This window comes from Ursus arctos, unplaced genomic scaffold (genome assembly GCF_023065955.2).
Source record: "Ursus arctos isolate Adak ecotype North America unplaced genomic scaffold, UrsArc2.0 scaffold_8, whole genome shotgun sequence".
Lineage (NCBI taxonomy): Eukaryota > Metazoa > Chordata > Mammalia > Carnivora > Ursidae > Ursus > Ursus arctos.
In genome coordinates this window covers 38,395,075-38,417,804 of record NW_026623100.1, presented here as the reverse complement: position 1 = coordinate 38,417,804, position 22,730 = coordinate 38,395,075, and the positions used below count along the sequence as shown (strand labels likewise).

Genomic DNA, 22,730 nt, shown 5'->3' with positions numbered 1-22,730 from the left:
ATCCTGAAATACCATTTGAAAGTAGACCCACAGTGAAGACTGCTGGGCTGGACAGGCAGTCAAATCAGAAATAGGAGTGCAAAGTAGAAGGCCCTGTGTGGCCACACTAAGGAGCTTGGATTCTACCTCTTGAACGGTGGGAATCACAGACAGATCTGTGATCCAGAAAGCTCGCCTTGGCAGCAATGTGAAAACCGGGCTGAGGCCCCTGGCGAGACTAGCTCAGCAAGCACAGCCGCAGGCCAGGCGCAGAGGATGCCGCTCGCTACCTTGACGTGTTCAGTTCCTAAGCCAGGACCAAACCACTTGCTTTAGAGCCCTGCTCCGGGCGAGAGCGTGGAAAACACCAAGTACTAGATAACGCCCTCTTCTTTCCCTCTTTTTCTCATCCAGCATCACACTGCACTTCAGAATTTCCTGTCCAGCTTCACCTGCTTTCAACTATTCACAGAGCCCAGTGTTCATGGTGCCACAGGTGAAGATAGAAATGGAGTCAGACTGTGACTTCACAGACGTGGACAGATACGGAAGAGAAACTGATGGCGAGACCACCCTCTAGGACACAGCTGCCCCCAGACAGGGCTTCAGCTTCACCGTGGGAGGGCACGGTTGCATTGTCACTGTGCGGTCTGGGCCAGACCCCTGAACTTCTGAGCCGGTTTCCTTATTTGCCAAACAGCTGGAGTCATTCCGATAGGAAACTGATCTGTGGATGAAAAGTACTACTTACGTGCAAAGCTGTCTCCTCCTTTCTGTAGTTATGAAAACAACCAACGGAAACATGGTACCTTATTTTAAAATGCAGTCCAGGATAGAAATTGTAACGTTTCTTGAAATGAAAACAATGCTTGCCCCCTAAAATATAGCTGAGATAAAGGGGGCAATAGTAAATTTTTATTGAAACAAATACCAGTTAGATTTTTTTTTAAAGCTTAGATTTTAAAGTATCTAGATGGTCTTGAACAAACCACTGAAACGCTCATACTTCAGTAGACCAAAGTTGGAAAATTTGTTTTGCAACTTGGCATAGTAAGAAATGCATAGAAGGCCCTATCTTCCCTTCCCATCTCGTGCAGCTTTCTAAGGCTCCTGTGGCAAGTCTGCGCCATCTGCATGCGTTGTGGGCCCTGGGCCAGCACAGAAGTGTGACTGGAGCGTCCCCAGACTGAAAAGCCAGTTCCCAAAGTCTGCTAATGAAAGAACCAACACATGAAAGTGGGCACATTTTCAAAATAAAATCGCTCTTGTTAAAATGAAACTTTCAACCACATTATCTCAACAAAATGATCCTTTAAGTTAATATCACTGGTCTTCCACATCCAGAGTAAGACTTCCTTCCACCCTCGGGTAGGTCCTTCCTGCAGGTTTTCAGTGGCCTTGCTCCCAAAGTCAAACGCCCACCCACAGGTCCACTGCGTGTTAAGCAGCGCTAATGTAAAATGATTATAACTTTGCAGTATTAGATTAGTACTTTAAAGGAACGATTGGAAGTTGGGTAGATTAATAACTCAATAAGCAAACCCTTCCTCATGAAACTTACTACCAGTCTATCTTTAATCCCCACTTACCAAACACCAACCTTGTTTATTCAACACCTACTATGTGCCTGACAGCCACAACGCAGCTGACATGTACTTTCTCCGAAACAACTATGGATTTGAATCTCAAGGAAATCACTTCGGTTAGTTACTACGTTTACTCATGATGACCAAAGCAGGTGCTTTTTTTTCTTCGTTCTTTTCTGTTTTTTAAAAAGACAAATGACACTAGAGCATCAACACTTTGGGTACGAGGACAGCTAATTGTGTTTGCGATCCTCAGAGCTTCATACAGTGCCTGGTCCCTAGAAAACTGTGTTGATTAAGTAAATCTCAGAGCTCCCTTCCAAGGGATACTGCCAAGAGGTAAAGCTCTAAACTTCTCCTGCTGTACTGATTGCAGCAAAATGACTTAGCTGCTCACTAATCCAGAACCATCCCCTGAATTTAAGGATAAATTCTCTATCTTCAGCTGCACCAATCCTGGGAGATCTAACAATCGACCCTTAACATTTCAGTTTTAAAACTTGGCTGATTTCCAATAGCACTTTGTCCAAATTAAACTGTAGAAATGTTATGGATTCCGGAGTAAATGTGCTTGATTAATCAAGTTGGAAACTACAATGTTAATTTTTTGTTGCTGTAAATTGATCACTGTAACTTTCACCTTATTATGTCATTTATATTTTGTATATACATGAACATTTTAATTTTGACAGCTTTTAACAGGTTGACATTGTTACGTCTCCATGTAGCAGGTCAGAATTCCACTTGTAACTATAATTCAATAAAACTTAACCCTGTCTGCTCACCTTGCTCCATGTTTAATAATTTTGGTCAAGTCAGCAAACATGGGATGTGGACATGAGCTAAACCTCACTTACAAAAACATCTCCAGCAAACTATCCTCTTTCATCTCCAGGAAACTATCAAAAGAATAAAGGCAGCTGGCAGAAGGAGGAAGTCAGCTCCCCATTGTTCTTTTCTTTCTACCTCAAGCTGCCTGGAGCAGGAGCAGGGGGATCTGCTTGGAAGCCAAAATACTCAGCCCTGGTAGAGAACAGAGGATACACAGGGACCTATCCCAGCCTCAAAATGTGCACAGCAAATACTTTCCTATCTGTCAAATCAAACACACACACTGAAAAAATAATTGTATAGACAGCAGAGAGCGGGGAGCTTGAAGGAGGGGGCTGTCAGCAGGCACATCAAGAAGTCCTTTGTAAATCCAACAATGTGTAAATTGAACTGCATGGTTTAGAAAACACCCAGAACAAGCCTAACCACTTAAATGACTCTTACAGATTAAACTCCCAGCTTGGCACAGCTGTTGGGACATCAGACTGAAAGGACTTGACTGGTTTCTCCACAGCGCTTTGTATCAGGTTAAGGCACAGGATTAGGTGTCACCAAATATAGCAATATCGACATCCGTTACATCCAGTGAGAAAGATTAATTATGATTAGATCACAACTATGTAGCAGCAAGATACCGTATTTTGGAAAACTCATTCCACACCAGTCAGAAGTGTTTTATTAAAAAAAAATAAAATAGTGAAACACACACAAAAAAAACCCCTTTTAATCAGAAAGTCTGATTAAATTCAATATGAACTCAAGTTCTCAAAAACCCATTGGGGAAAGCCAACAGGTACATCAGAGAAAAGCAGGCAGCTGCTGACAAGTCTTTGGTGGAAAAGTAAGTTGCCTACTTATACAAGCTGCCCTAATCCTAATGATTATCAAGCCCAAGTTCTGTTTCTCAAACATAGGTTTCAAGATATCCCAAGGAAACCATACAGACATCCCCAAGAGTACAAAGATGTAACAATGAAGTTTAAGGATAGAGGAAAAGCCAAATATGACAACACACACAATCTATAAAATAAAATAAGCCTTTCAATCCTAGAGAAAAATGGGAAAGCCTTGTGAATGTAACACATGTGGGACGAGGACTGACAGCACGCGGAACTACCCTGAATGTCTTCCCAATGACTAAGCCACAGAATGACAGCTAAGGACATCATTCACATGTACTTTTACATACTATCGGTATGTAAAATTACAGTAATGTTTTTTTCTACTCAATTATCATTTCTTCCTTTTGACTTTTTCCCCTAATTTTCTCTAGCAACATTTTTCCTTTGGTTTGACCAGTTGAACTCAAAAGGTTTGGAACCTAAAGCGAGTATCAACTCTTATTGGAATAGCACTTGGGAAATGCAATCCTAGAAAAGGCAAATTTTAACTGAAGTGGCCTGACCAAGTTAAGCACCCACTCTCAATGGGACGATGTCCTCCATGTTCATCGCCAGATGAACGGCGTCTCTTGGCAGCTCACGCGACGCAGCAGGAGGCCGGCGTGCTCCGTGGTGAGGTATGGCAGAGCCATGCCCACACACACCCACCCATTTCAGCTTTCAATAAATACAAAGCATCATTTTAAACCATTTCAGTAAAATAAATAAAAAATATTGCATTTCTATTGGCCTGTTTCGCCTCTCGGACTGGCTTGGCGTGGTGTTCGTGACAGAAGACACAACAGTTAGTTGGTTGCTACTCCACGCTCCTTAGGCTTCAGTGCTTCCCGCTCTTCAAGCCTCAGCACCTTTTTTGCAGCAATAATGGTGTTCTTCATCAGCATCGCCACTGTCATGGGACCAACACCCCCAGGGACTGGAGTGATGTAACCGGCTTTCTTTCTGACTCCTACGTAGAAACAAGACAGGTAGACTGCCTTAATCATGGCAAAGGAAATGTATGCATCTTAACGTACCACGGAAGAAGCATTCAAAGAAAAAGAAAGAATATACATAAGCACCTTCATAAGCCTCAAACTCGTAAGAACAAAAAAAGTCCTATCTACATTACTCAGGAGTAAAGGCTTTTAAACATACTAAAAGAACATGTAATAAGGGTTGTTCAATGAATATTTATACACCTAAATAACCTATAATTTACCATCCATACTTTTCTTCCATGTTAAATCAGTTTAAAAAGAAATACCTCAATGGGTTAACTATATGTGACGTATAATTATATTATTAATATATTACCAATTAATACCTGCCTACAACATTTTCTTACTTTTACTCTATCTTATTTACTATATTTATTTAACTATACTGTTTGCCCAAAGCACCAAGGCAATTTTCTGGAAACTGAGAAGATTTTTTTCTAACCCAATCTTAAAGGAAAAATACTTAGATACCTAGGCTTGTGTATGATTGCTTTATTAGAAATAGAAAACTAGAAATAGGTTTACCAGCCTAAAATTGAGATAAACATGATAAGAACTGAAAGGAGAAATCTAATATATTTTAAAATCCAGGAACGTGCTCTTTCCTGGACCATTTTTCCTATTCCAGGTCTGTGATCTCTCCTTTCAATGTGAAAATGATAACTCTGTAACACCTTCTAGAAGACTCAATGGTTTCAGAGAGTCATTCATTAAATTTTCAGATCTGTTAAAAGTGATGGAGTCATTTTAATTATTAAGTAACCCTAAGGAAAGAACAAACAGCTCCCTGAAAAGTTTATACCCGGTCCCCCTAATTTTATGATATGAACAACTAAACTGGTTCTAGAATGACTATAATTTAAGTTTCTCTTAATTCATGTGGAATGCATTTTGAATTACCAGAGTAACATAAGCTGTTTTTTTTTTTTAATTTTTTAAAGTAATTTATCCCTCAACGTGGGGCTCGAACTCACAACCCTGAGATCAAGAGTCACATGCTCCACTGACTGAGCCAGCCAGGTGCCCCCAGAGTAAGTAAGTTAAAAGTAAATGATCTGTCCTAAATGTCCATTAAAGGTAGTATTTACTGATTTTATATTTTAAGAAAATTATACCATTTACCTTCAAAATCCACATCTCCAACTAACTTGGGTTTAGCAGTGATGGGATCTTGAACTCTATTTATTCCCACATCGATGACTGCAGCTCCCTCCTTGATCATATCTGCTGTGATCAGATTTGGAATGCCTGCAAACGAGGGAGGAATGAGAGGAATGATCACTAGTCCTGAAAGGAAGATTCTACTTGTCAGTCTTATCTGATTTCAATTTTCAATTTCAGTCAGTCTTATCTGATTTGGAAGAACTAATTAGCTTCTCTGATGAAAACCTGTAAAAACCATTAGCCAAGGAACCACTGGAACTTCATACAGTGGACAGACATATTCAGAGGTTTTTGAAGTAACATTCACCCATCAAGTCAAGAGTGGAATGCCAGAAACCAATGCCGCAAACGCGGTTCTCTCCTTATGCTTATGGGCCGCAGACAGTATCACTGCTAGGAGAATGGTGAATGGGGCAGCAGGGAGGCAGACAAATTGCACGATAAGAGGTCTGTCATCTCCCTTGTGAGGTGAAGTCCTTCCATCCCCTCCCTGAGGTTCTTACCTGCGGCAGAGATCACAATGTCTGCAAGAACCGTATGTTTCTTTAGTTGCTCTTTGGGAGTGTATCGATGAGATATTGTAACAGTGGCGTCACCTAGGAATTAAAAAGTACATTCTTGATTTCGGAATCAAAGCTGAGATTGGATTAGGTCCCAACTAGGCAACCCAGCTTAGAAATTCACCATCTCCTAAGAAGTAACTGACTTAATTTGTGTACCCCATTTTCTGGACAGCTAAGTACCAGCTGCTTTTCAGCAATTAATACCCAGTTTCTTTTTTTTAATTTAAATTCAATTAATTAACATATAGTGTATTATTAGTTTCAGAAGTAGAGTTCAGTGATTCATTACTTACATGTAACACCCAGTGCTCAGTCCAAGTGCCCTCTTTAATGCCCATCACCCAATTACCCCATCCCCCCACCCACCTCCCTTCCAGCAACCCTCAGTTTGTTCCCTCTAGTCAAGAGTCTCTTATGGTTTGTCTCCCTCTGATTTCGTCTTATTTTTCCCTCCCTTCCCCTAGGATCCTGTTTTCTTAAATTCCACATGAATGAAATCTTAGGATAACTGCCTTTCTCTGATTGACTTATTTCACTTAGCATAATACCTTCTAGTTCTATCCACATGGTTGCAAATGGTAAGATCTCTCTTTTTTTTTTTTTATTTTTTTTTACAGCTGAGTAGTATTCCATTGTGTATATATACCACCTCTTCTTTATCCATTCATCTGTTGATGGACATCTGGGCTCTTTCCATAGTTTGGCAATGGCGGACACTGGGGTGCAGGTGTCCCTTCAGATCACTATGTTTGTATCCCTTGGGTGAATACCCAGTTTCTTATAACTTTTATCCCCTCATCCTAGCTCTTTGGAATCATTTAAAATTAAATTCATTCCTTATCCTATTTAGCAGTCTTTCAAGAATTTTACCTTTCCTAAGCAAAGTATCACTAGAATTATTCAAGGTTGGAAAAAAAAAAAAAAAGCGTGCTAAAAGGTATCTAAAAATACATAGTTTTGCCGTTATTTCTGATATAATCATGTAAGGTCCTGTGATAACCACACGTGACAACTGATTTCTGAGTCTTTTTCTCAAATTATCTGATTTGAGTCTTTTTCTCAAATTATCAGAACTTGACATAATGACACATTACAGTCCTATCAAGTCAATCCTTTGCAATGGTCTAAGATTTTTTTTCTATCAAATGACAATGGGATACCAACTTTGAACTGTTTCTTAGTTCAAACTATCAAAGCCATAACTGAAAATGTCTGATTGCCTACGACCGTGCTTACACTCAGAACTCAAATATATTTCTGAGGCATACCCATTTCTGTACTAGTTCCCTAACAAATGAATATAAGTAGCCTCAAGTGATAGTTAGCTTCTCCTACAAAGATTACTCCCCAAATCTCTGCTAACAAAATTGCAACAAATACAAAGTTTAACAAACACAGGACACCCTCTGAAGGTTCGCACGGCAGGGAGCAGGGACACTCCTCTGAAAGCCGTTTCCTTACCTCCAGGGCGTTCGTGCGCCCCGTCCGTGTGGAGCAGCATTGCAATGGGCATTCCAACATTTTTTGACCTCCCAGCCACAACCACATTCCTCCCTAGGGTTGGAATGCCTACGAAGAAACATATATTTGCATGAAAAGGAGTTGCCAGACTATGTCAGAAGGAGCATCAAAGAAGGCAGGCAGAGGGCCTAGGACATGAATCTAACTGTGACAAGGAAGGGAGTTACTCAGCTTGTTGCCTCATCAGTCAAGGGGGCCCACCACTTGCTACCCATCCTGAAGGCGGAAAGAACATGAGAGAAAGCACCCTGGAAGCTACAAAATGTTATGAGTGTGCACTATCAACACAATGAAACCTTACGTTCCCCTCAGGGAGGCTTCTGGATTAACAGCAACGCAGTCAATACAGGCAAATACAGTCAAAACAAGCAACCGCAGGGAGAGGCGGGCTCTGGGGGCAGGACCAGAGGACGTGTGGCCTGAGTGTCCACTCTGCGACTGTAGGTACTGCTATCACAGGCAAGTTCTGTTTTCATGATACTAACACAGACATACAACTATGGGATACACCTACCGGTTCGCTGAATTATTTCCCAGACACCCCACGGGGTAGCCGGTAACATGGAGTACTGGTCCAGACACATTCGCCCTACGTTAATTACATGAAAGCCATCAACATCCTTGTCTGGGGAAACAGCGTTGCAGATCTTCCGCTCGTCGATGTGCTCTGAAAGAGAAATCAGAGCAGCGGCCTGAAGTCACTGTTGCATACTTGCGCTGCCTGACTCCAGCTTATCTGGTTTATCGTGCAAACCCGTTCCCCCTCCATGACTTTTCTCCGTGATTGACTTCTTGGTCTGCACAGAAGGAACACACACCACGCAAAGCCAAATGCCAACACCAAAGGCAGTCCCCTCTTGTACAACTGCTTCCCTCCGTTGCCAGTTTGGATCAAGATCTCAATTCCAACTCAAGGAGTAACTGGTATTCTGAATAGTCGGCACATACCTGATAAAATATTCACTCTCTCTAGTTTACCTCCTGTGTAAGTCAGATCCACGAGGGGCCAGGTGTATAAAGTAGCTAAGAATCCTCTACTCAGAAATCATTCTGAGTGACAGTCCAAAACTCACCTGGAAGAGGCAGCTGAACAAGGAGGCCATCGACATTATCATCATTATTTAGTTTATTGATTAAATTCAACAGTTCTTCCTCGGAAATTGAAGCTGGCTTCACAATTGTCTCACTGTTGATTCCTATAAGAAAATTCCAAGGTAAAAAAAAATATATCGAGGCATTTAATGAGCAATGCTAAGTTGCCTGCCCTGGTATCCTAACATAGACATTCTTTATCATACCCAACCCTGGTAGCTAAAAAGCCCAAATCAGTTCCCAAGGCACCTAAAAAAGTAACTTCGCAAATATACATGCTAGAGAATGCTGGCTGGACAATTATCTATATTATTCTACACTATTCTCATGAGCTACAATTTACAGACAAGGAGACTGAGGCTCAGCAGAACTGAAACATAAGCCAGCTAATGATGAAGGCAGTCCTTCCAGTTCTGGAGTCCGTGTTCTTTCCATTGCACTGTGCTTCCTCCTGGTATCTTAAAAAGCCACAGCTTGCCATTTTCTAGAGGTTCTAAAGGTTTTTTGAAGAAAAGGGCAGGCCTCAATCCTTAGTGATATCAAGAACTCACGGCCCAGTCAATGGCCCCACAGCCCCAGTGGTTTCACAGCCTTTCAGAAGGGAAGGGCACCCAGGGCTCATACCACCGACCCACAGAGGAGCAGGAAGAGGCAGAGCCAAGCCCACCCACCCCAGGTCTACATCACACAGAGTCTGTGGTATAGTGAGACCTTGAACACAAACTTCCCATCACCCATTCCAAACTCTAACCACTGCATGATTTTTTTTTTAAGATTTTAATGTAAAAGAGCAAGAGAATATGAGAGCAGGGGAGGGACAGAGGGGGAGGGAGAGCGAGAGAAAGAGAGAGAGAGAATCCGCAAGCAGACTCCACACTGAGTACAGAGTCTGACGTGGGGCTCGATCCCAGGACCCTGAGACCATGACCTGAGCTGAGATCAAGAGTTGGTGCTTAACCAACTGAGCACCCAGGTGCCCCCGACTGTATGATTTAATTGGCTTTGGACCCAGTTGGTAGAGAAGCAGAAAGCTATTTCCCAGAAGTCAGTCACATCCTTCAAACCAAGGACTGTGTTCTAGGCCATAGCACTGAGGCCTCCTCAACCAAATGCTCAAGCATTTCAGCCAGACTCTCACTATTGGTCAAGGAAAGCACATGTAAACCGTGGTCAAGGTCCCTTGTCCGATGCTAAGACTAAAGACAGAATTTAGCTTATATTCCAGAAGACACCAAGAATACCAACCATATTCCTTCCATCCTAGTCTAGAAGCCTCCTCAACAGATAGGCCTAATTTCTTTATGACCACATTTTGGATACAGTTCAATCCCAACAGCCTCCTCTGCTTGAGTCTTCTAATCAGAAGAAAGAATCACGAATGACAATGGAGTTGGCCTGGAGAAGCCGCAATCTGACAGCAGCCAGGGCCTGCGAGGAACACATACCCACTTCTGCAGCTGCCCGGGTTTTGTTGAGGACGTAGGAGTGACTTGCAGGATTCTCGCCCACCAGAACCACACTCAGGTGCGGCCGCTTGTTGCCCAACGCCACCCATTCCTCCACCTCCTGCCGCACTTCCTGCTTGATCTGCTGGGCAAGTTTCCTTCCAGAAATGACAACGGCTTCATTTCTGCAGGAGGCAACAACAGTCACAAAACCAAGTAGTTTAAATTTTTGTGAAAAGTAAAGATCAGACTACCAAAAAAAAAAAAAGTTATTAAATACCCCAAACTTAAAAAGTAGATGAAAACATATGGTGCCCACGCCAAGGGACAACGGAAATCTGAAGGGCAACGTCAGCATGGTAAATCTGTGTCCAGCCACATGTTTAGGGAGATGAAGTTGACCGAAATAGTTACTGTCGTTACCCGGAAGCTTGGCTTTCATAGCCAGCTCTGTCTGAATCCAGAGGCCAGGCTCTTACCACTGCACCATCCTGCCCCCGATCACTGACAGATTGATAGACCAAAAACAAAAAGAAAAGTTTTCCACTGTTTTAATTCGAATTGTTTTATTCGACCTGTCACCACTATGAGGTTTGTGTTTCCTTTGTGCTTATATGCCATTTTGTAGTTTGTGTTATGCCTGTGTTATTAGCATCCAGTCATGTGTTTCAAACCATTTCCCAGTTAAGTCACTTGGCTTTTAATTTCTATGATGCTTTCAAATATACAAATTATGCTATGCAATTAAACCAACAGACACTGTTCTGGACAGGTCAAACCTCAAAATTACCACTGCTCCCCACAGCCCCTCCTGGAGAAGACTTTCTGTAAGAACAAGGAGGGTCCACCCCGTGGGTGACAGTGTGCTCCACCCTGGGACCCCAGTGGCCCATCCACAGCTGACAGACCAGGAGTGAGTATCTGAAGCCAAGGACAACTTCTAGGCTGGCCAGCGGTCCAGCTGGCGCACAAGCTCAGTGCGACAGGAGCGATGGTATAGCTAACCAGACTGGTAAGAGCTTCGCCCCGAAACACATTCACGCGCTAGAACCAAAGAGGACTTGTTGGTGGGAGGAGCTGAAGAAAGACATAGAAAAAAGTAGAGACAGAGAGAACAGCAGTCACACTCATGGTAGGACAGAGTAAGAGATGCGGAAACTGCTGTTGATGGGGCAACGAGAAAATTCAGGGTCTAGAAGAAACTCCAGTTCCCAAAACCATGTTCCAATCTCTGAAAGACCACTTCTTCCCAATAAGAACTGTTTCTGCAGCTCTTCCTGGATTCTAATGTAGAAGATTCCTGGTTTTCTTATTTCTGTACATATCCATAATAAAGTTCCCAGTTCTTAATGTAGGATGAGCATCTGTTCTTTAAGCATAAAGGTCTCAGTGGAAACAAGTCTTTCCCTTTAGTTTCCTTTCTGTCCTCGGTATCATGAAGAACGCTTCAACCTCAAGACCAATGAGACACACGATTGTCTGAAATACTGAAAAAATTTCCCCTTATAGCACGTATTTAATTCTCAGGGATAACACCAAGGTACTGGTTATCTTGAATGGTCAGATATGATTCACTCTCTCTCTTTTTTTTTAAGTAATCTCTATGCCCAACATGGGGCTCGAACTTACAACCCCGAGATCAAGAGCCGCACGCTCCACCGACTGAGCCAGCCAGGCTCCCCAGGTATGATTCATTCTTAAGACCACTGCTAATTAAAATGGAATTTTAAAGCTTCAACAGTCTTTATTTTTTTTTAAAGATTTATTTATTTATTTATTTGACAGAGATTGTGACAGCCAGCGAGAGAGGGAACACAAGCAGGGGGAGTGGGAGAGGAAGAAGCAGGTTCATAGCGGAGGAGCCTGATGTGGGGCTCGATCCCAGTACGCCAGGATCACACCCTGAGCCTAAGGCAGACGCTTAACCGCTGTGCCACCCAGGCGCCCCTAAAGCTTCAACAGTCTTTAAACCTTCCATGCTTCCTTTCCATTAAGATTAAATACCTACTTTAAACCAGATCGAAATGTCTTAGATATAAAGCAGTAATTTTATATCTAAACCTTATATTAATTTGTATTTGTATCTTGGAAGGTATTAAAAAGATAAAATTTTATAGCAAACAGTACTTTCACCCAAATTTTATGTAATGATACTAGCATAGCACAAAATATATAATAGCATTTCACATACACCCATGGTATATTAAGGAACTGAAAACATGTTAACGTTTGCAAATCTATTTTAGAACTAGAGTTGAAGGGGACTTCATTCAAAGGGCTTTGGACACGAACACCTCTGGCAGCACTTCTGGGGAATAGCCCCAGTCCAGAAATGCATTCGCAACCCTGGAATGCTGAAGAATGAAAGATTACTATAAAAGAGCTTACAGCAGTGATTTATACTGAATGAAATAACATATATAAAGTGCAAGGCATATATATTCAATAAAAATTAATTTCTTACTCTATATAATATATATGTACTTACTCATAAGGATATGTACATAAACATATATACACACATATAAATATTCAATTAAGTCTTAAATTGCATTTCCTTAAAAAGTTCCTTTTGAGGGGGTGACTGGGTGGCTCAGTCAGTTAAGCGTCAGCCTTCAGCGCAGGTTGTGATCTCAGGGTTGTGTGACAGGCCCCTATCAGGCTCCACCCTTGTCTCTCTCCCTCTGCTCCTCCCCCACCCAAACCCACCCCACCCCACACTCTCTCTGACTCTCTCAAATAAATAAAATCTTTAAAAAAAAAAATTGAAAGCAATGAACTTAGACAAAATGGTGGCAGCACATTTGGGCTAAGAGTGATCTACTACAGTTAAGAACACAGGGTTCTGGGAGAACCCAGTGTTCCAAGTCCCAAAGGCAGGTTCTGGATGTTATGCCAATTAGCTTTTAAAAAACTGTCAAAGAGCAACAAGAACCAAAAACAAAGCAACAATACAGTGAGTATCTTCCGTACTATCAGCCGCTTTAGCCGTCCTGTGCATATACAACTCTGCAAAATGTGAAACACAGTCCTGCCAGTGAGTCATGACCTCATGTCCCATCATCTCTGTTGCCAAAGGGCAGATAAAGTAACTGCTACCCCAAAAGAAACAGAAACAGAGGCTCAGCTCAGTCCCACAGGGAATCTGAAATGTATTAACTATATTAGCTAACGCTCATGTAGGAATTAAATGCTTTTCACAGATGTGCTTAATAATTCATTAAAATTACAAATGAGAACAAAATAAAATGAGTGAACAGACTAGAAAAAAGTTACAAGGACTGTTCAAATAAAATTCAAAACTAAAATCCAACTCAGCAGTATCTTTGCTTTCCCAATTCAGTAGCTTACAGCACTGTAATTTTCCATAAAAACAATTACTAGGTGCATTTTACAAGTCATGATCAGGTTATTCTGGAGAGAGTTCGAGTATCTACTAATTACATACAAAGGGGGATGGAACTAACATTTCTTAAACACTAGGTATTTTGCTAAGAGTTTTACATACATTACTCTCATTTACCTCGGGGTTATTATACTAATACTGGTATACATAAGGGGAAAGTAGAACAAGATTCAAATGCAAACCAACCCCTGCCTCCAAAGTCCATTTTTCCCAGTGTACTATAGTACTATCTCTCCAACCATGAGTTTATGTTCCTGAAATCCTCCCCCTCAAAAGCAAGACGTGCAGACTCATAAAAGATATTATTGTTTTACATTTACTAGCCAGCAGTGATCAAAGCCAAACAAGGAAACCATAAATACCATAGTATTGCCTTCAGAGATATGGAAGTCTACTTGTTCATTCAGAAACGTAAGTGAAAGGAGGGCATCTGTTACTGGAGAGTGAATAAACTGGTTCAGTTTTCTAGGTGATGAATTAGAGGGTCTTTACAAATCTCTTCAATCATGAAAGCCACAGGCACACGCAGCCAGAACTCAGGAAGGGAGCAATGGAGAGAACAGGCAGTAATGAGGGATGGGGCTGGAAAGGCAGGTCAGGGTCAGAAGAAGAAAAGGGCTGAGTATCCCAGGTCTTCTTTCAAGAACGCATTAATGGGCATTCTGTGCTACGACAGCACCTTTGCAATGTTTCTAATAACATTTCTTTACACTGAGTGGAAAGTACATACGTGTTCTGCCCCTTGACAGGTAAGTGAGTTCCACTGGCAAACAGGACTTATGACCATCCCTGAATTCACACTGCCTAGCGCGGTGCCTGGATGAAAGAAGCGGCTGCTGTTACAAGGCTCAGCTCGCTGGCAATGCAAAGGCTCTAAAGATGGGCGGGAGTGCGCAGATTTAGGGAGAGAAATCATAGGCCCCCAGAAGACTCTTCCACCTAGATTTAAGAATGGGAGTTTGAGGGGCGCCTGGGTAGCCCAGTCAAGTGTCTGCCTTCGGCTCAGGGAGTGATCCCTGAGTCCTGGGGTCGAGCCCCACATCAGGCTCCTCCGTTGGGAGCCTGCTTCTTCCTCTCCCACTCCCCCTGCCTGTGTTCCCTCTTGCTGGCTGTCTCTCTGTCAAATAAATATTAAAAAAAAAAAAAAAAAAGGGAGTTTGAGGTCTAGAAAGATCAGAAAAATCCTATTACCTCCCTAAGAAAAGGCAAACAGAGCTCTTTCTCTCCTCCTCTAGGGTATTTTTGTCTTCAATTTACTCAGCTTGGCAGTGACTAGCCCTGGGTGGCCCTCATCAAAGCCCTGGTGACCACGGCACATTTATTTTCTTGGGAAGGAGAGGGGCAGCTTGAAGAACTGCGGGAGCCACATCCACCTCCCGAAGGAGGAGGGAAGAGCGGGTACCCGGCAAGCAAGCCGGCTCTGGGATTTCATCAGACTGCACCAACCCCCTCCGCCGCTAGGATCCCGACGCGCTCTGAAGGCTGCTCATTCAGAGCCCTTCCCCGCGCTCGCCAAAGCGTGTCCTCTGCTTCGCCAAGCGGCTTGGCAATACCGCCAAGGGCGATCGGCAGGTTCTGGCCGGTAACCTCCGAGCGGTCCCGTGTAAATCCGGGCGCCCCAGAGCCAGCTTGCGCCTTCACTCCGTGCCGTGGGCCCCGTCCCGCCTACGGACTGGCCCCGAGAGAGGGCGACGCCTCGGGGCTGCGGAGACCGGCTCCGTCTGAAAGGCGGGCTCCGGGCATCAGCCCGCCCCACGGAGCGAGCGCCCAGACTGCGGCCGCGCTCGGCTGCCACGTCGCCCCGTCACCGCCTGGGACAGAGATGCTCAGTAGAACCCTCGGCGCTCCTCCGGAGCCCGGGCGGCCCCCCACCCTCGGTCCCCCTCGGCTTTCGGCGCTGACCCAGCTCCCGGACCCTCTTACCGAACTACCGAAAGGTGGAAGGGGCGATGACGGAGACGGCAGCTCTGCGCGGGCCGGAGCAGCCGGGTGGCCAACGTAGACACGATGGAAACAGTAGCCATCACCCGCGCCAAGGTCCGCGCCAGGAGAGAAGCGCGCGCGCGGGCCCTGCGGTTATACCGCGGCCGCGTGGCAGGCCCCGCCTCCCGCCCGCACCCATTGGCCCCTTCCCAGTAAAGCCCTGCTTGTGATTGGGGCAAGAAGAGCCAGCGACGAGGCCCTGGGAGGCTCGGAAGCCTCGGTAGCCTGCAGAGATTGGCCAAGGAAGGCAAGCCCCTGCCTACGCAGCGGGTGTCAAGGAAGCCGGGCCAGCGCGAGCGAGAGTTTGTTCATTCATTGCTTGAAGAAATATCCGAGCGCCTACTGTGTGCCAGGCAGCGTAGAAAGTAGATAAAAAGACAGGCAGATAGAAGAATGATGGAGTTAGAAAGAAACTATTTGGCAAAATCATAGTAAAACCGGATCATCAATGGATGTCAAAACAACCGAATGAAGCTGGATGAGGAACAAGGTATGTACTTATTGGGTTGCCAAATCTTGCAAATAAAAATAGAAGACACTCAATTAAATTTGAATTTTAGATAAATAATTTAGGAGGAGGGGTCATACTTGTATTAGGATAGTATTCGAAGGTCATCTGCGATTAAAATTAAACTGGGCTTCCTGTATTTTATCTGGCTACCCTTTTTGCATTGTGTCAAAGTATCTCTCCCACAAAATAGTTACTAATAGCAAAGGGGGGGGGGGGGAATAGTAAATTCACAACAGGGAAACCTGAAAGTCACGACCTTAAACAAGTGATCAAAGTTAACACCATCAGTAATGGAACAAACACATTATGATGCATTAAGGAGGACACATCACTTCGTAACTCTTCACAAGTCTGCAAATTGAATGAAGTGATTTTTTCCTAAACCATTAAGCCCCCTAAAAACTATTACAGCTTTTTCATTTACACGTTGAGAGGAGAGAACACAGACCTGGAATATTAAAACAGTCCCAGAAAAAGCCATATTCCTGAAATTTTGGAATATACTGGTGAATCTTAATCTAATCACAAGGAAATACCAGATAAGCCCAAACTGAGAGACATTCTACAAGAAAAGCAGCCTTTGCTTTTTGAAAAATGTCAAAGTCATGAAAAACAAAACATGAGGTAGTGTTCTAGATTAGAAAAGTCTAGACATGACAAATGTAGCATGTGATTTGGAACCAAAAAAAATTATTTTTCTTTCTCTTTATTTCACTTTTCTTTTCCTTTCTCTTTGCTGTAAACGATATTACAGGACAATTGGCAAAATATTAATAAAGTCTGTAGATCAGCTAATAGCATGGTATCAGTGTTAATTTCCTGCTTTACCTAATCATATTGTGGTTACATAAAAGAATGTACTTGCCTTTAGAAATAAAGAGACATCATGTCTTCAAATGGTTCAGAAAAAATATATATATAATATAACATAGCATAATATAATATGGTTGACCTTTGAATAACAGGGGGTTATGCACACCCTCACATGGTCGAAAATCCTTGTATCACTTTTGACTCCCCAGAAACTTAACTACTAATATCCTACTGTTGACCAAAAGCTTTACTGATAACAAGTCAATTAACATATACTTTATGTTATATGTATTATATCCACATATTTTTTTACAATAAAGTAAGCTAGAGAGGGGCGCCTGGGTGGCTCAGTCAGTTAAGCATCGGGCTTTGGCTCAGGTCACGCTCTGTTTCTGGGTCCTGGGCTTGGCCCTGTGTCGGGCTCCCTGCTCAGTGGGAAGTTGGCTTCTCTCTCTGCTCCTCACCCTGCTCATGCTCTCTCTTTCTCAAATAAATGGATAAAATCTTTAAAATTAAAAAAAAAAGTAAGGGACACCTGGGTGGCTCAGTCACTTAAGCGTCTGCCTTCACCTTAGGTCATGATCCCAGTGTCCTGGGATCGAGTCCCGCATCAAGCTCCTTGCTCATCGGGGAGCCTGTTTCTCCCTCTGCCTGCCACTCCCCCTGCTTGTGTGCTCTCTCTCTCTCTTTCTCTCTCTCTCTGACAAATAAATGAATAAAGAAAGAAAAAAAAAGGTAAGCTAGAGAAAAGAAAATGTTATCAAGAAAATCAAGGAAGAGAGAAATACATTTATAGTACTGTATTTATCAGAAAAATTCTACATGGTGGACCCAAGCAGTTCAAACCGGTGTGGTTCAAGGGTCACCTGTATAAATATTAGTTTGTTAAGGGTGTCATAACAGAATATCACAGACTGGGTAGCTTAACCAACAGAAATTTATTTTGTCCCAGTTCTAGAGGCTGGAAGTCCATGATCAAGGTGTCCACAGGGCTTTTTCTCTCTTGAGACCTCTCTCCTTGCCTTGCATATGGCTGCCCTCTCGCTGTCCTCATGTGGCCTTTTCCCTATGGCAGAACACCTCTGCTATGTCTCTCTGGATATCTTAATTGCCTCTTCTTATAAGGACACCAGTCAGATTGGATTTGGAGATACCCTAACCACCTCACTTTAACTTCATTATGTTTTTAAAGGCTCTATTTCCAAATACAGTCACATTCTAAAGTACTAGGGATGAGAGATTCATAAATGACTTTTGGGAAAGGCACAATGCAGTCCATGACAATGTATATACACAAAGAGAAACTGATACACCATATGGCAAATGTAACATATTAACAACTGGGAAGTGGGTGAAGAGCTCTGAACTTTTCCTGCAACCTTCCTATGGGTCTGAAATTTTTTCAAAATTAAAAAAGAGAAAGACTAGTGGGGCACCTGGGTGGCTTAGTGAAGCAGCCGACTCTTGGTTTTGGCTCAGGCCATGATCTCAGGGTCTGGCACTGTGCTCAGTGGGGAGTCTGCTTTAGGATTCTCTCTCCCTCTGCCTCTCCCCCCACTTGCTCATGCCTGCTCGCTCTCTCTCTCTCTCTCTCTCTCTCAAATAAATCTTAAAAAAAAAAAAAAAGTTAAAAAAGAAAAAAAACAGTAAAATTTCTGCCCTCATGGCGTTTGGGGATAAGGCAGACGTAACAGTGAACAAGAAAAGAAAGTAAAAATAAAAATGTGGTACTGAGAACCCTTAAGACAGCAGATGTGAACAAATACTATTGTGCTTGGAAGTAAGGATATAAAACTGTCAAGTAAAATGCAAACTCAGACTACCCAGATTTTTAGCCCAGTGGGCTGAAAGACAAATCATGTTAGCAGTTGAGTGGATAAGTGATAGAGGTATGCCCAGGGGGCTCTGGGAGCTTAGTGGAGGGACCCATAATTCATGGCAAATTCCTCTTCTTGACTTTAGACTGGAATCGCCTCTATGGCCATAGTGACAATGTAAGCTGGGAGAAGGAAGCCAGGGAGTACATCCAGCCTTTTTGGCAGGGCCTTTGACAGGGAAAAGAAGCCCCGGAGGTTCACAGGCAGTACATCCTAGCTCATAAAAAGCTGGGAATGGGGCACCAGGGTGACTCAGTTGTTACGCATCCGTCTCTTGGTTTCAGCTCAGGCTGTGATCTCATGGGTAGTGGGATCAAGCCCCGAGTGGGGCTCCACACTCTGCTGGGAGTCTGCTTGAAAGATTCTCTCCCTGTGCCCCTCCCCCTGCTCGTGCTTGCAAGCTCTCTCTCTCTCAAAAATAAAATAATAATAATTTAAAAAAAGAATCTTGTGTTTGGAGAATACTGGCCTCAGAATTTCCAAGATTTAGGTTCTTTCTTCAGTTCTCTTTCTTGTCTTTTGAACTGGGGGGTCCTTCAGTTTGAGGGGTTCCTCTGTATCTGGGGGAAGCAGTGTGGTACCCTGAAGTGATACAACTCAGTTTTCTTCTAATTTCTTTATTTATTTTTTTAAGATTTTATTTATTCCTTTGAGGAGAGAGAGCATGAGCAGAGGGGAGAGGCAGAGGGAGAGGGAGGAGCAGACTACCTGCTGAGCAGGGAGCCTGACACAGGGCTCCAAGCCCAGGCCCCAGACCCCGTGTGTGACCTGAGCCGAAGGCAGATGCTTAACCATCTGAGCCAGCCAGGCACCCCTAGAATTTCAAGGAGAAGTAAGTAAACCTGACTGTATTTGGCAGGAAAGGAAAGGGGACAGGGAGTGAGAGGTTGGAGAAGAAGGGAACTAAATTCATAAACCATTAGCCACATGCCAGGAACTGTGCTAGGTACTTGCCTTACATTTGCTCACATAATCTTATCATTCCTGGGACGTCATTCTATTGTTATCTCTATTATAGAAGAGACAAATTCACAAATTTAAAGTAATTTGCCCGTGATCAGCAGCTCGTAATGGCAGTGCCAGTGTTAAACATAGGTGTGTCTTCATCCAGAACTAATGCTCTTCCACAGAACATGTCTATCACTGTCGTGTTAGGTCAGATGGAAGACAGTGCATCTGGCAGAAGATAGTGGCCAGAATGTAGAACAAGGAATCCTGACAAGGTTATAGAACATTTAAGGACATGATTCTCCCGGAAGCTTATACTCTGACAAGCCTTCCTTTGTTTCCCCTTCTTCTTTGTCTTCTTCTTCTTCCTCCTTCTCCTTTTTTTTTTTGTTTTTGCCAGCTAAAATGAACTCATTAAATTTTTACCATTTACAAAAATGTTGTATGACTATATATATATATATATATATATTTTTTTTTTTTTTTAATAAAGATGATAGGGATGCCTGGGTGTCTCAGTGGGTTAAGTGTCTGCCTTCAGCTCAGGTCATGATCCCAGGGTCCTGGGATTGAGCCCCACATCGGGCTCCCTGCTCAGCAGGGAGTCTGCTCCCTCTCCCTCTGCCCCTCTGCCTGCTTGTGCTCACTCTCTCTCAAGTAAATATTTTTTTAAAAAAATAGAGATGCTGCTTTACCAGAGTGCTTAAAAATACATGATTCTGAGAGCAGCACCAAGGATTGTTATGGAAAATTCTGCTTATCTCCCAAATATCAGTACTTGGATGCCAATCCAGGATGTTCTTGCTTATTATCTCCTTATAATTAATTATAAATCAATTACAACATGTATTTTATCATGAAAATAATTCTTTTTTTTTTTAAGATTTTATTTATTTATTTGACAGAGATAGAGACAGCCAGCGAGAGAGGGAACACAAGCAGGGGGAGTGGGAGAGGAAGAAGCAGACTCATAGTGGAGGAGCCTGATGTGCGGCTGGATCCCAGAACGCCGGGATCACGCCCTGAGCCAAAGGCAGACGCTTAACCGCTGTGCCACCCAGGCGCCCCTATCATGAAAATAATTCTACACACTTTCTATTTGTCCCGGTTTTATCCCATTTAAGATTAAAGGTGGTACTAATATTGAGGGGAATGATTTGCCGCAGAGAACAGCGTAACTAACAGGTAGCACTTACCTGTTACTGTGTGCCGGGCTTTGTGTTCTAAATGCTTTATGCTTAATAACTCATTTCGTGCTCACAATAACCCTATAAAGTAGTATACTACAATATCCTATTTTATAGGTCAAGAAACCGAGGCACAGAGAGGTTAGTAACTTTCCCAGAATCACATGGCTAGTAAATAGCAGATCTAATTTTAGAATTCATTTCTTTTCCTTTTTTTTTTTTAAGATTTATTTATTTATTAGAGAGAGAGCTGGGGGATAGTGAGAGGGAGAGAGAGAATCCACAAGCAGACCCCCCACCGAGCAGAGAGTGCAACCGTGGGGGGCTCGATCCCAGGACCCTGAAATCAGGACCTGAGCTGAAACCAAGAGTCAGCCGCTCAACCAACTGAGCCACCCAGGTGTCCCACCTTTCCTTCTTGAAGACGCCAAGAAAATTTGTTTTTGAACATTAAGAGAAAAGGAAAGAAGTTAATAACCCAAACTTTGGTTTTTGAGACTAACAATAGCCAACATACACTAGGCACAGTTTTAAGTGTTTTCCATGTATTATCTAATCCTCACACCTATCGTATTATTATCCTTGTTTTACCGATGGGGAAAGTAAGACACAAAGAGCTGAAATAACTTGCCCTCAGTGCACAGCTGGTAAGTGGCAGAATTAATAGAGCAAAGTAAAATGGTGAAAAAATATGAGAGAAAAGGCATTTAAAACTTTGGGGTCATTGGGGTCTCCATGGCAGAGAGCAACTTGACCTGATTTTGTTTCTCCATTTCTCACTCAAGAAAGACTGCTTTCAGAGAAAGCTGCTCTTGAGTGAGTGGAGCAGGCCATGCCTGGGTGACAGAGGTTTTCATCAGTACATCTGGTTCCTGCCCGGGTCCCTCCCCCAACGCGGATGGCGGCTTACAAGGCTTCTGTCCTGAATCACTGAGGTGAAACCTAAAGCTGAGAAAGCTGTCACATTTCCCCACGGTCGCTGCTTTCATAGACTTTCCCTTTAGTCCTCATCTTACTGGAAACTTTGAGATCATTCAGCAGGATTGACCCTCTCTCTTATCCTTCGAAACTCTGCTCTCGCTTTCATAAGATCCCCTCCTACTTTCCCTTCTACTTCTCTGGCTGCTTCTCCTCCAAGTTCTCCTCTATGTGGCTTTTTTTTTTTTTTAAGATTTTATTTTTATTTATTCGACAGAGATAGAGACAGCCAGCGAGAGAGGGAACACAAGCAGGGGGAATGGGAGAGGAAGAAGCAGGCTCATAGCGGAGGAGCCTGATGTGGGGCTTGATCCTATAGCGCCGGGATAATGCCCTGAGCTGAAGGCAGACGCTTAACCGCTGTGCCACCCAGGCGCCCCTCTATGTGGCTTTTAAATATGTGGTTCTTTTTTTTTTTTTTAAGATTTTATTTATTTATTTGACAGAGACAGCCAGCCAGCAAGAGAGGGAACACAAGCAGGGGGAGTGGGAGAGGAAGAAGCAGGCTCCCAGCAGAGGAGCCTGATGCGGGGCTCGATCCCAGATCGCCGGGATCACGCCCTGAGCCGAAGGCAGACGCTTAACGACTGCGCCACCCAGGCGCCCCTAAATATGTGGTTCTATCCTGGCACTCTCTACCCATCCCTCGGCTATTTTAGTCTCTGCCATAGTCTCTGCCATGGCTGTAAATACCTACATGCTGCTAACTCCCAAGTTGTTTTGTTTTTAAGATATTAACATTTATTGGAGAGAGAGGGAGAGCATGCGCACACCAGCAGGGGGAGGGTTAGAGGAGGAGGGTGAAGTAGGCCACCCACTGAGCGCCACCCGCCCCCCCCATATGGAGCTCTAGCAGGGCTCGATCCCAAAACCGGGAAATCATGACCCAAGCCGAAGGCAGATGCTTAACCGACTGAGCCACCCAGGCGCCCTGCTAACTCTCAGGTTTAGCCCCATCCTGGTC

At 43.5% G+C, this 22,730-nt stretch overlaps 2 protein-coding genes across 3 annotated transcripts in view; one reads left to right on the top strand and one right to left on the bottom strand.

Annotated features, from left to right (window-relative positions):
* Positions 1-2,349, top strand: part of SLC4A5 (solute carrier family 4 member 5) — a 128,288-nt gene extending 125,939 nt beyond the window's left edge. Inside the window, exon 35 of one of the 2 annotated variants that reach the window (XM_057308947.1) lies at positions 394-2,349. In XM_057308947.1, coding sequence (XP_057164930.1) covers positions 394-559 — 166 coding nt within the window. In that variant the 3' untranslated portion in view covers positions 560-2,349. The remainder of the gene's footprint in view (positions 1-393) is intronic. The other variant, XM_057308948.1, reaches the window with a different exon arrangement.
* Positions 2,350-3,049: 700 nt separating this feature from the next.
* Positions 3,050-15,559, bottom strand: MTHFD2 (methylenetetrahydrofolate dehydrogenase (NADP+ dependent) 2, methenyltetrahydrofolate cyclohydrolase). Its single transcript, XM_026482640.4, has 8 exons — positions 15,393-15,559; positions 10,064-10,248; positions 8,600-8,722; positions 8,041-8,193; positions 7,467-7,574; positions 5,946-6,038; positions 5,401-5,526; positions 3,050-4,247 (listed from the first exon to the last, which is right to left on the bottom strand). Exons 1-8 carry the CDS (start codon positions 15,491-15,493, stop codon positions 4,084-4,086), a joined length of 1,053 nt encoding a protein of 350 aa, XP_026338425.1. The 5' UTR covers positions 15,494-15,559; the 3' UTR covers positions 3,050-4,083.
* Positions 15,560-22,730: the final 7,171 nt, after the last annotated feature.

Coding starts and splice junctions, on each gene's coding strand:
- MTHFD2 (XM_026482640.4), bottom strand. CDS start 15,493: ATGGCTACTGTTTCCATCGTGTCTACGTTGGCCACCCGGCTGCTCCGG. Junction 8,723..10,063: donor CCGGGCAGCTGCAGAAGTGG/GTATGTGTTCCT, acceptor ATTTTCTTATAG/GAATCAACAGTGAGACAATT. Junction 7,575..8,040: donor GGAAATAATTCAGCGAACCG/GTAGGTGTATCC, acceptor GTTTCTTCGTAG/GCATTCCAACCCTAGGGAGG.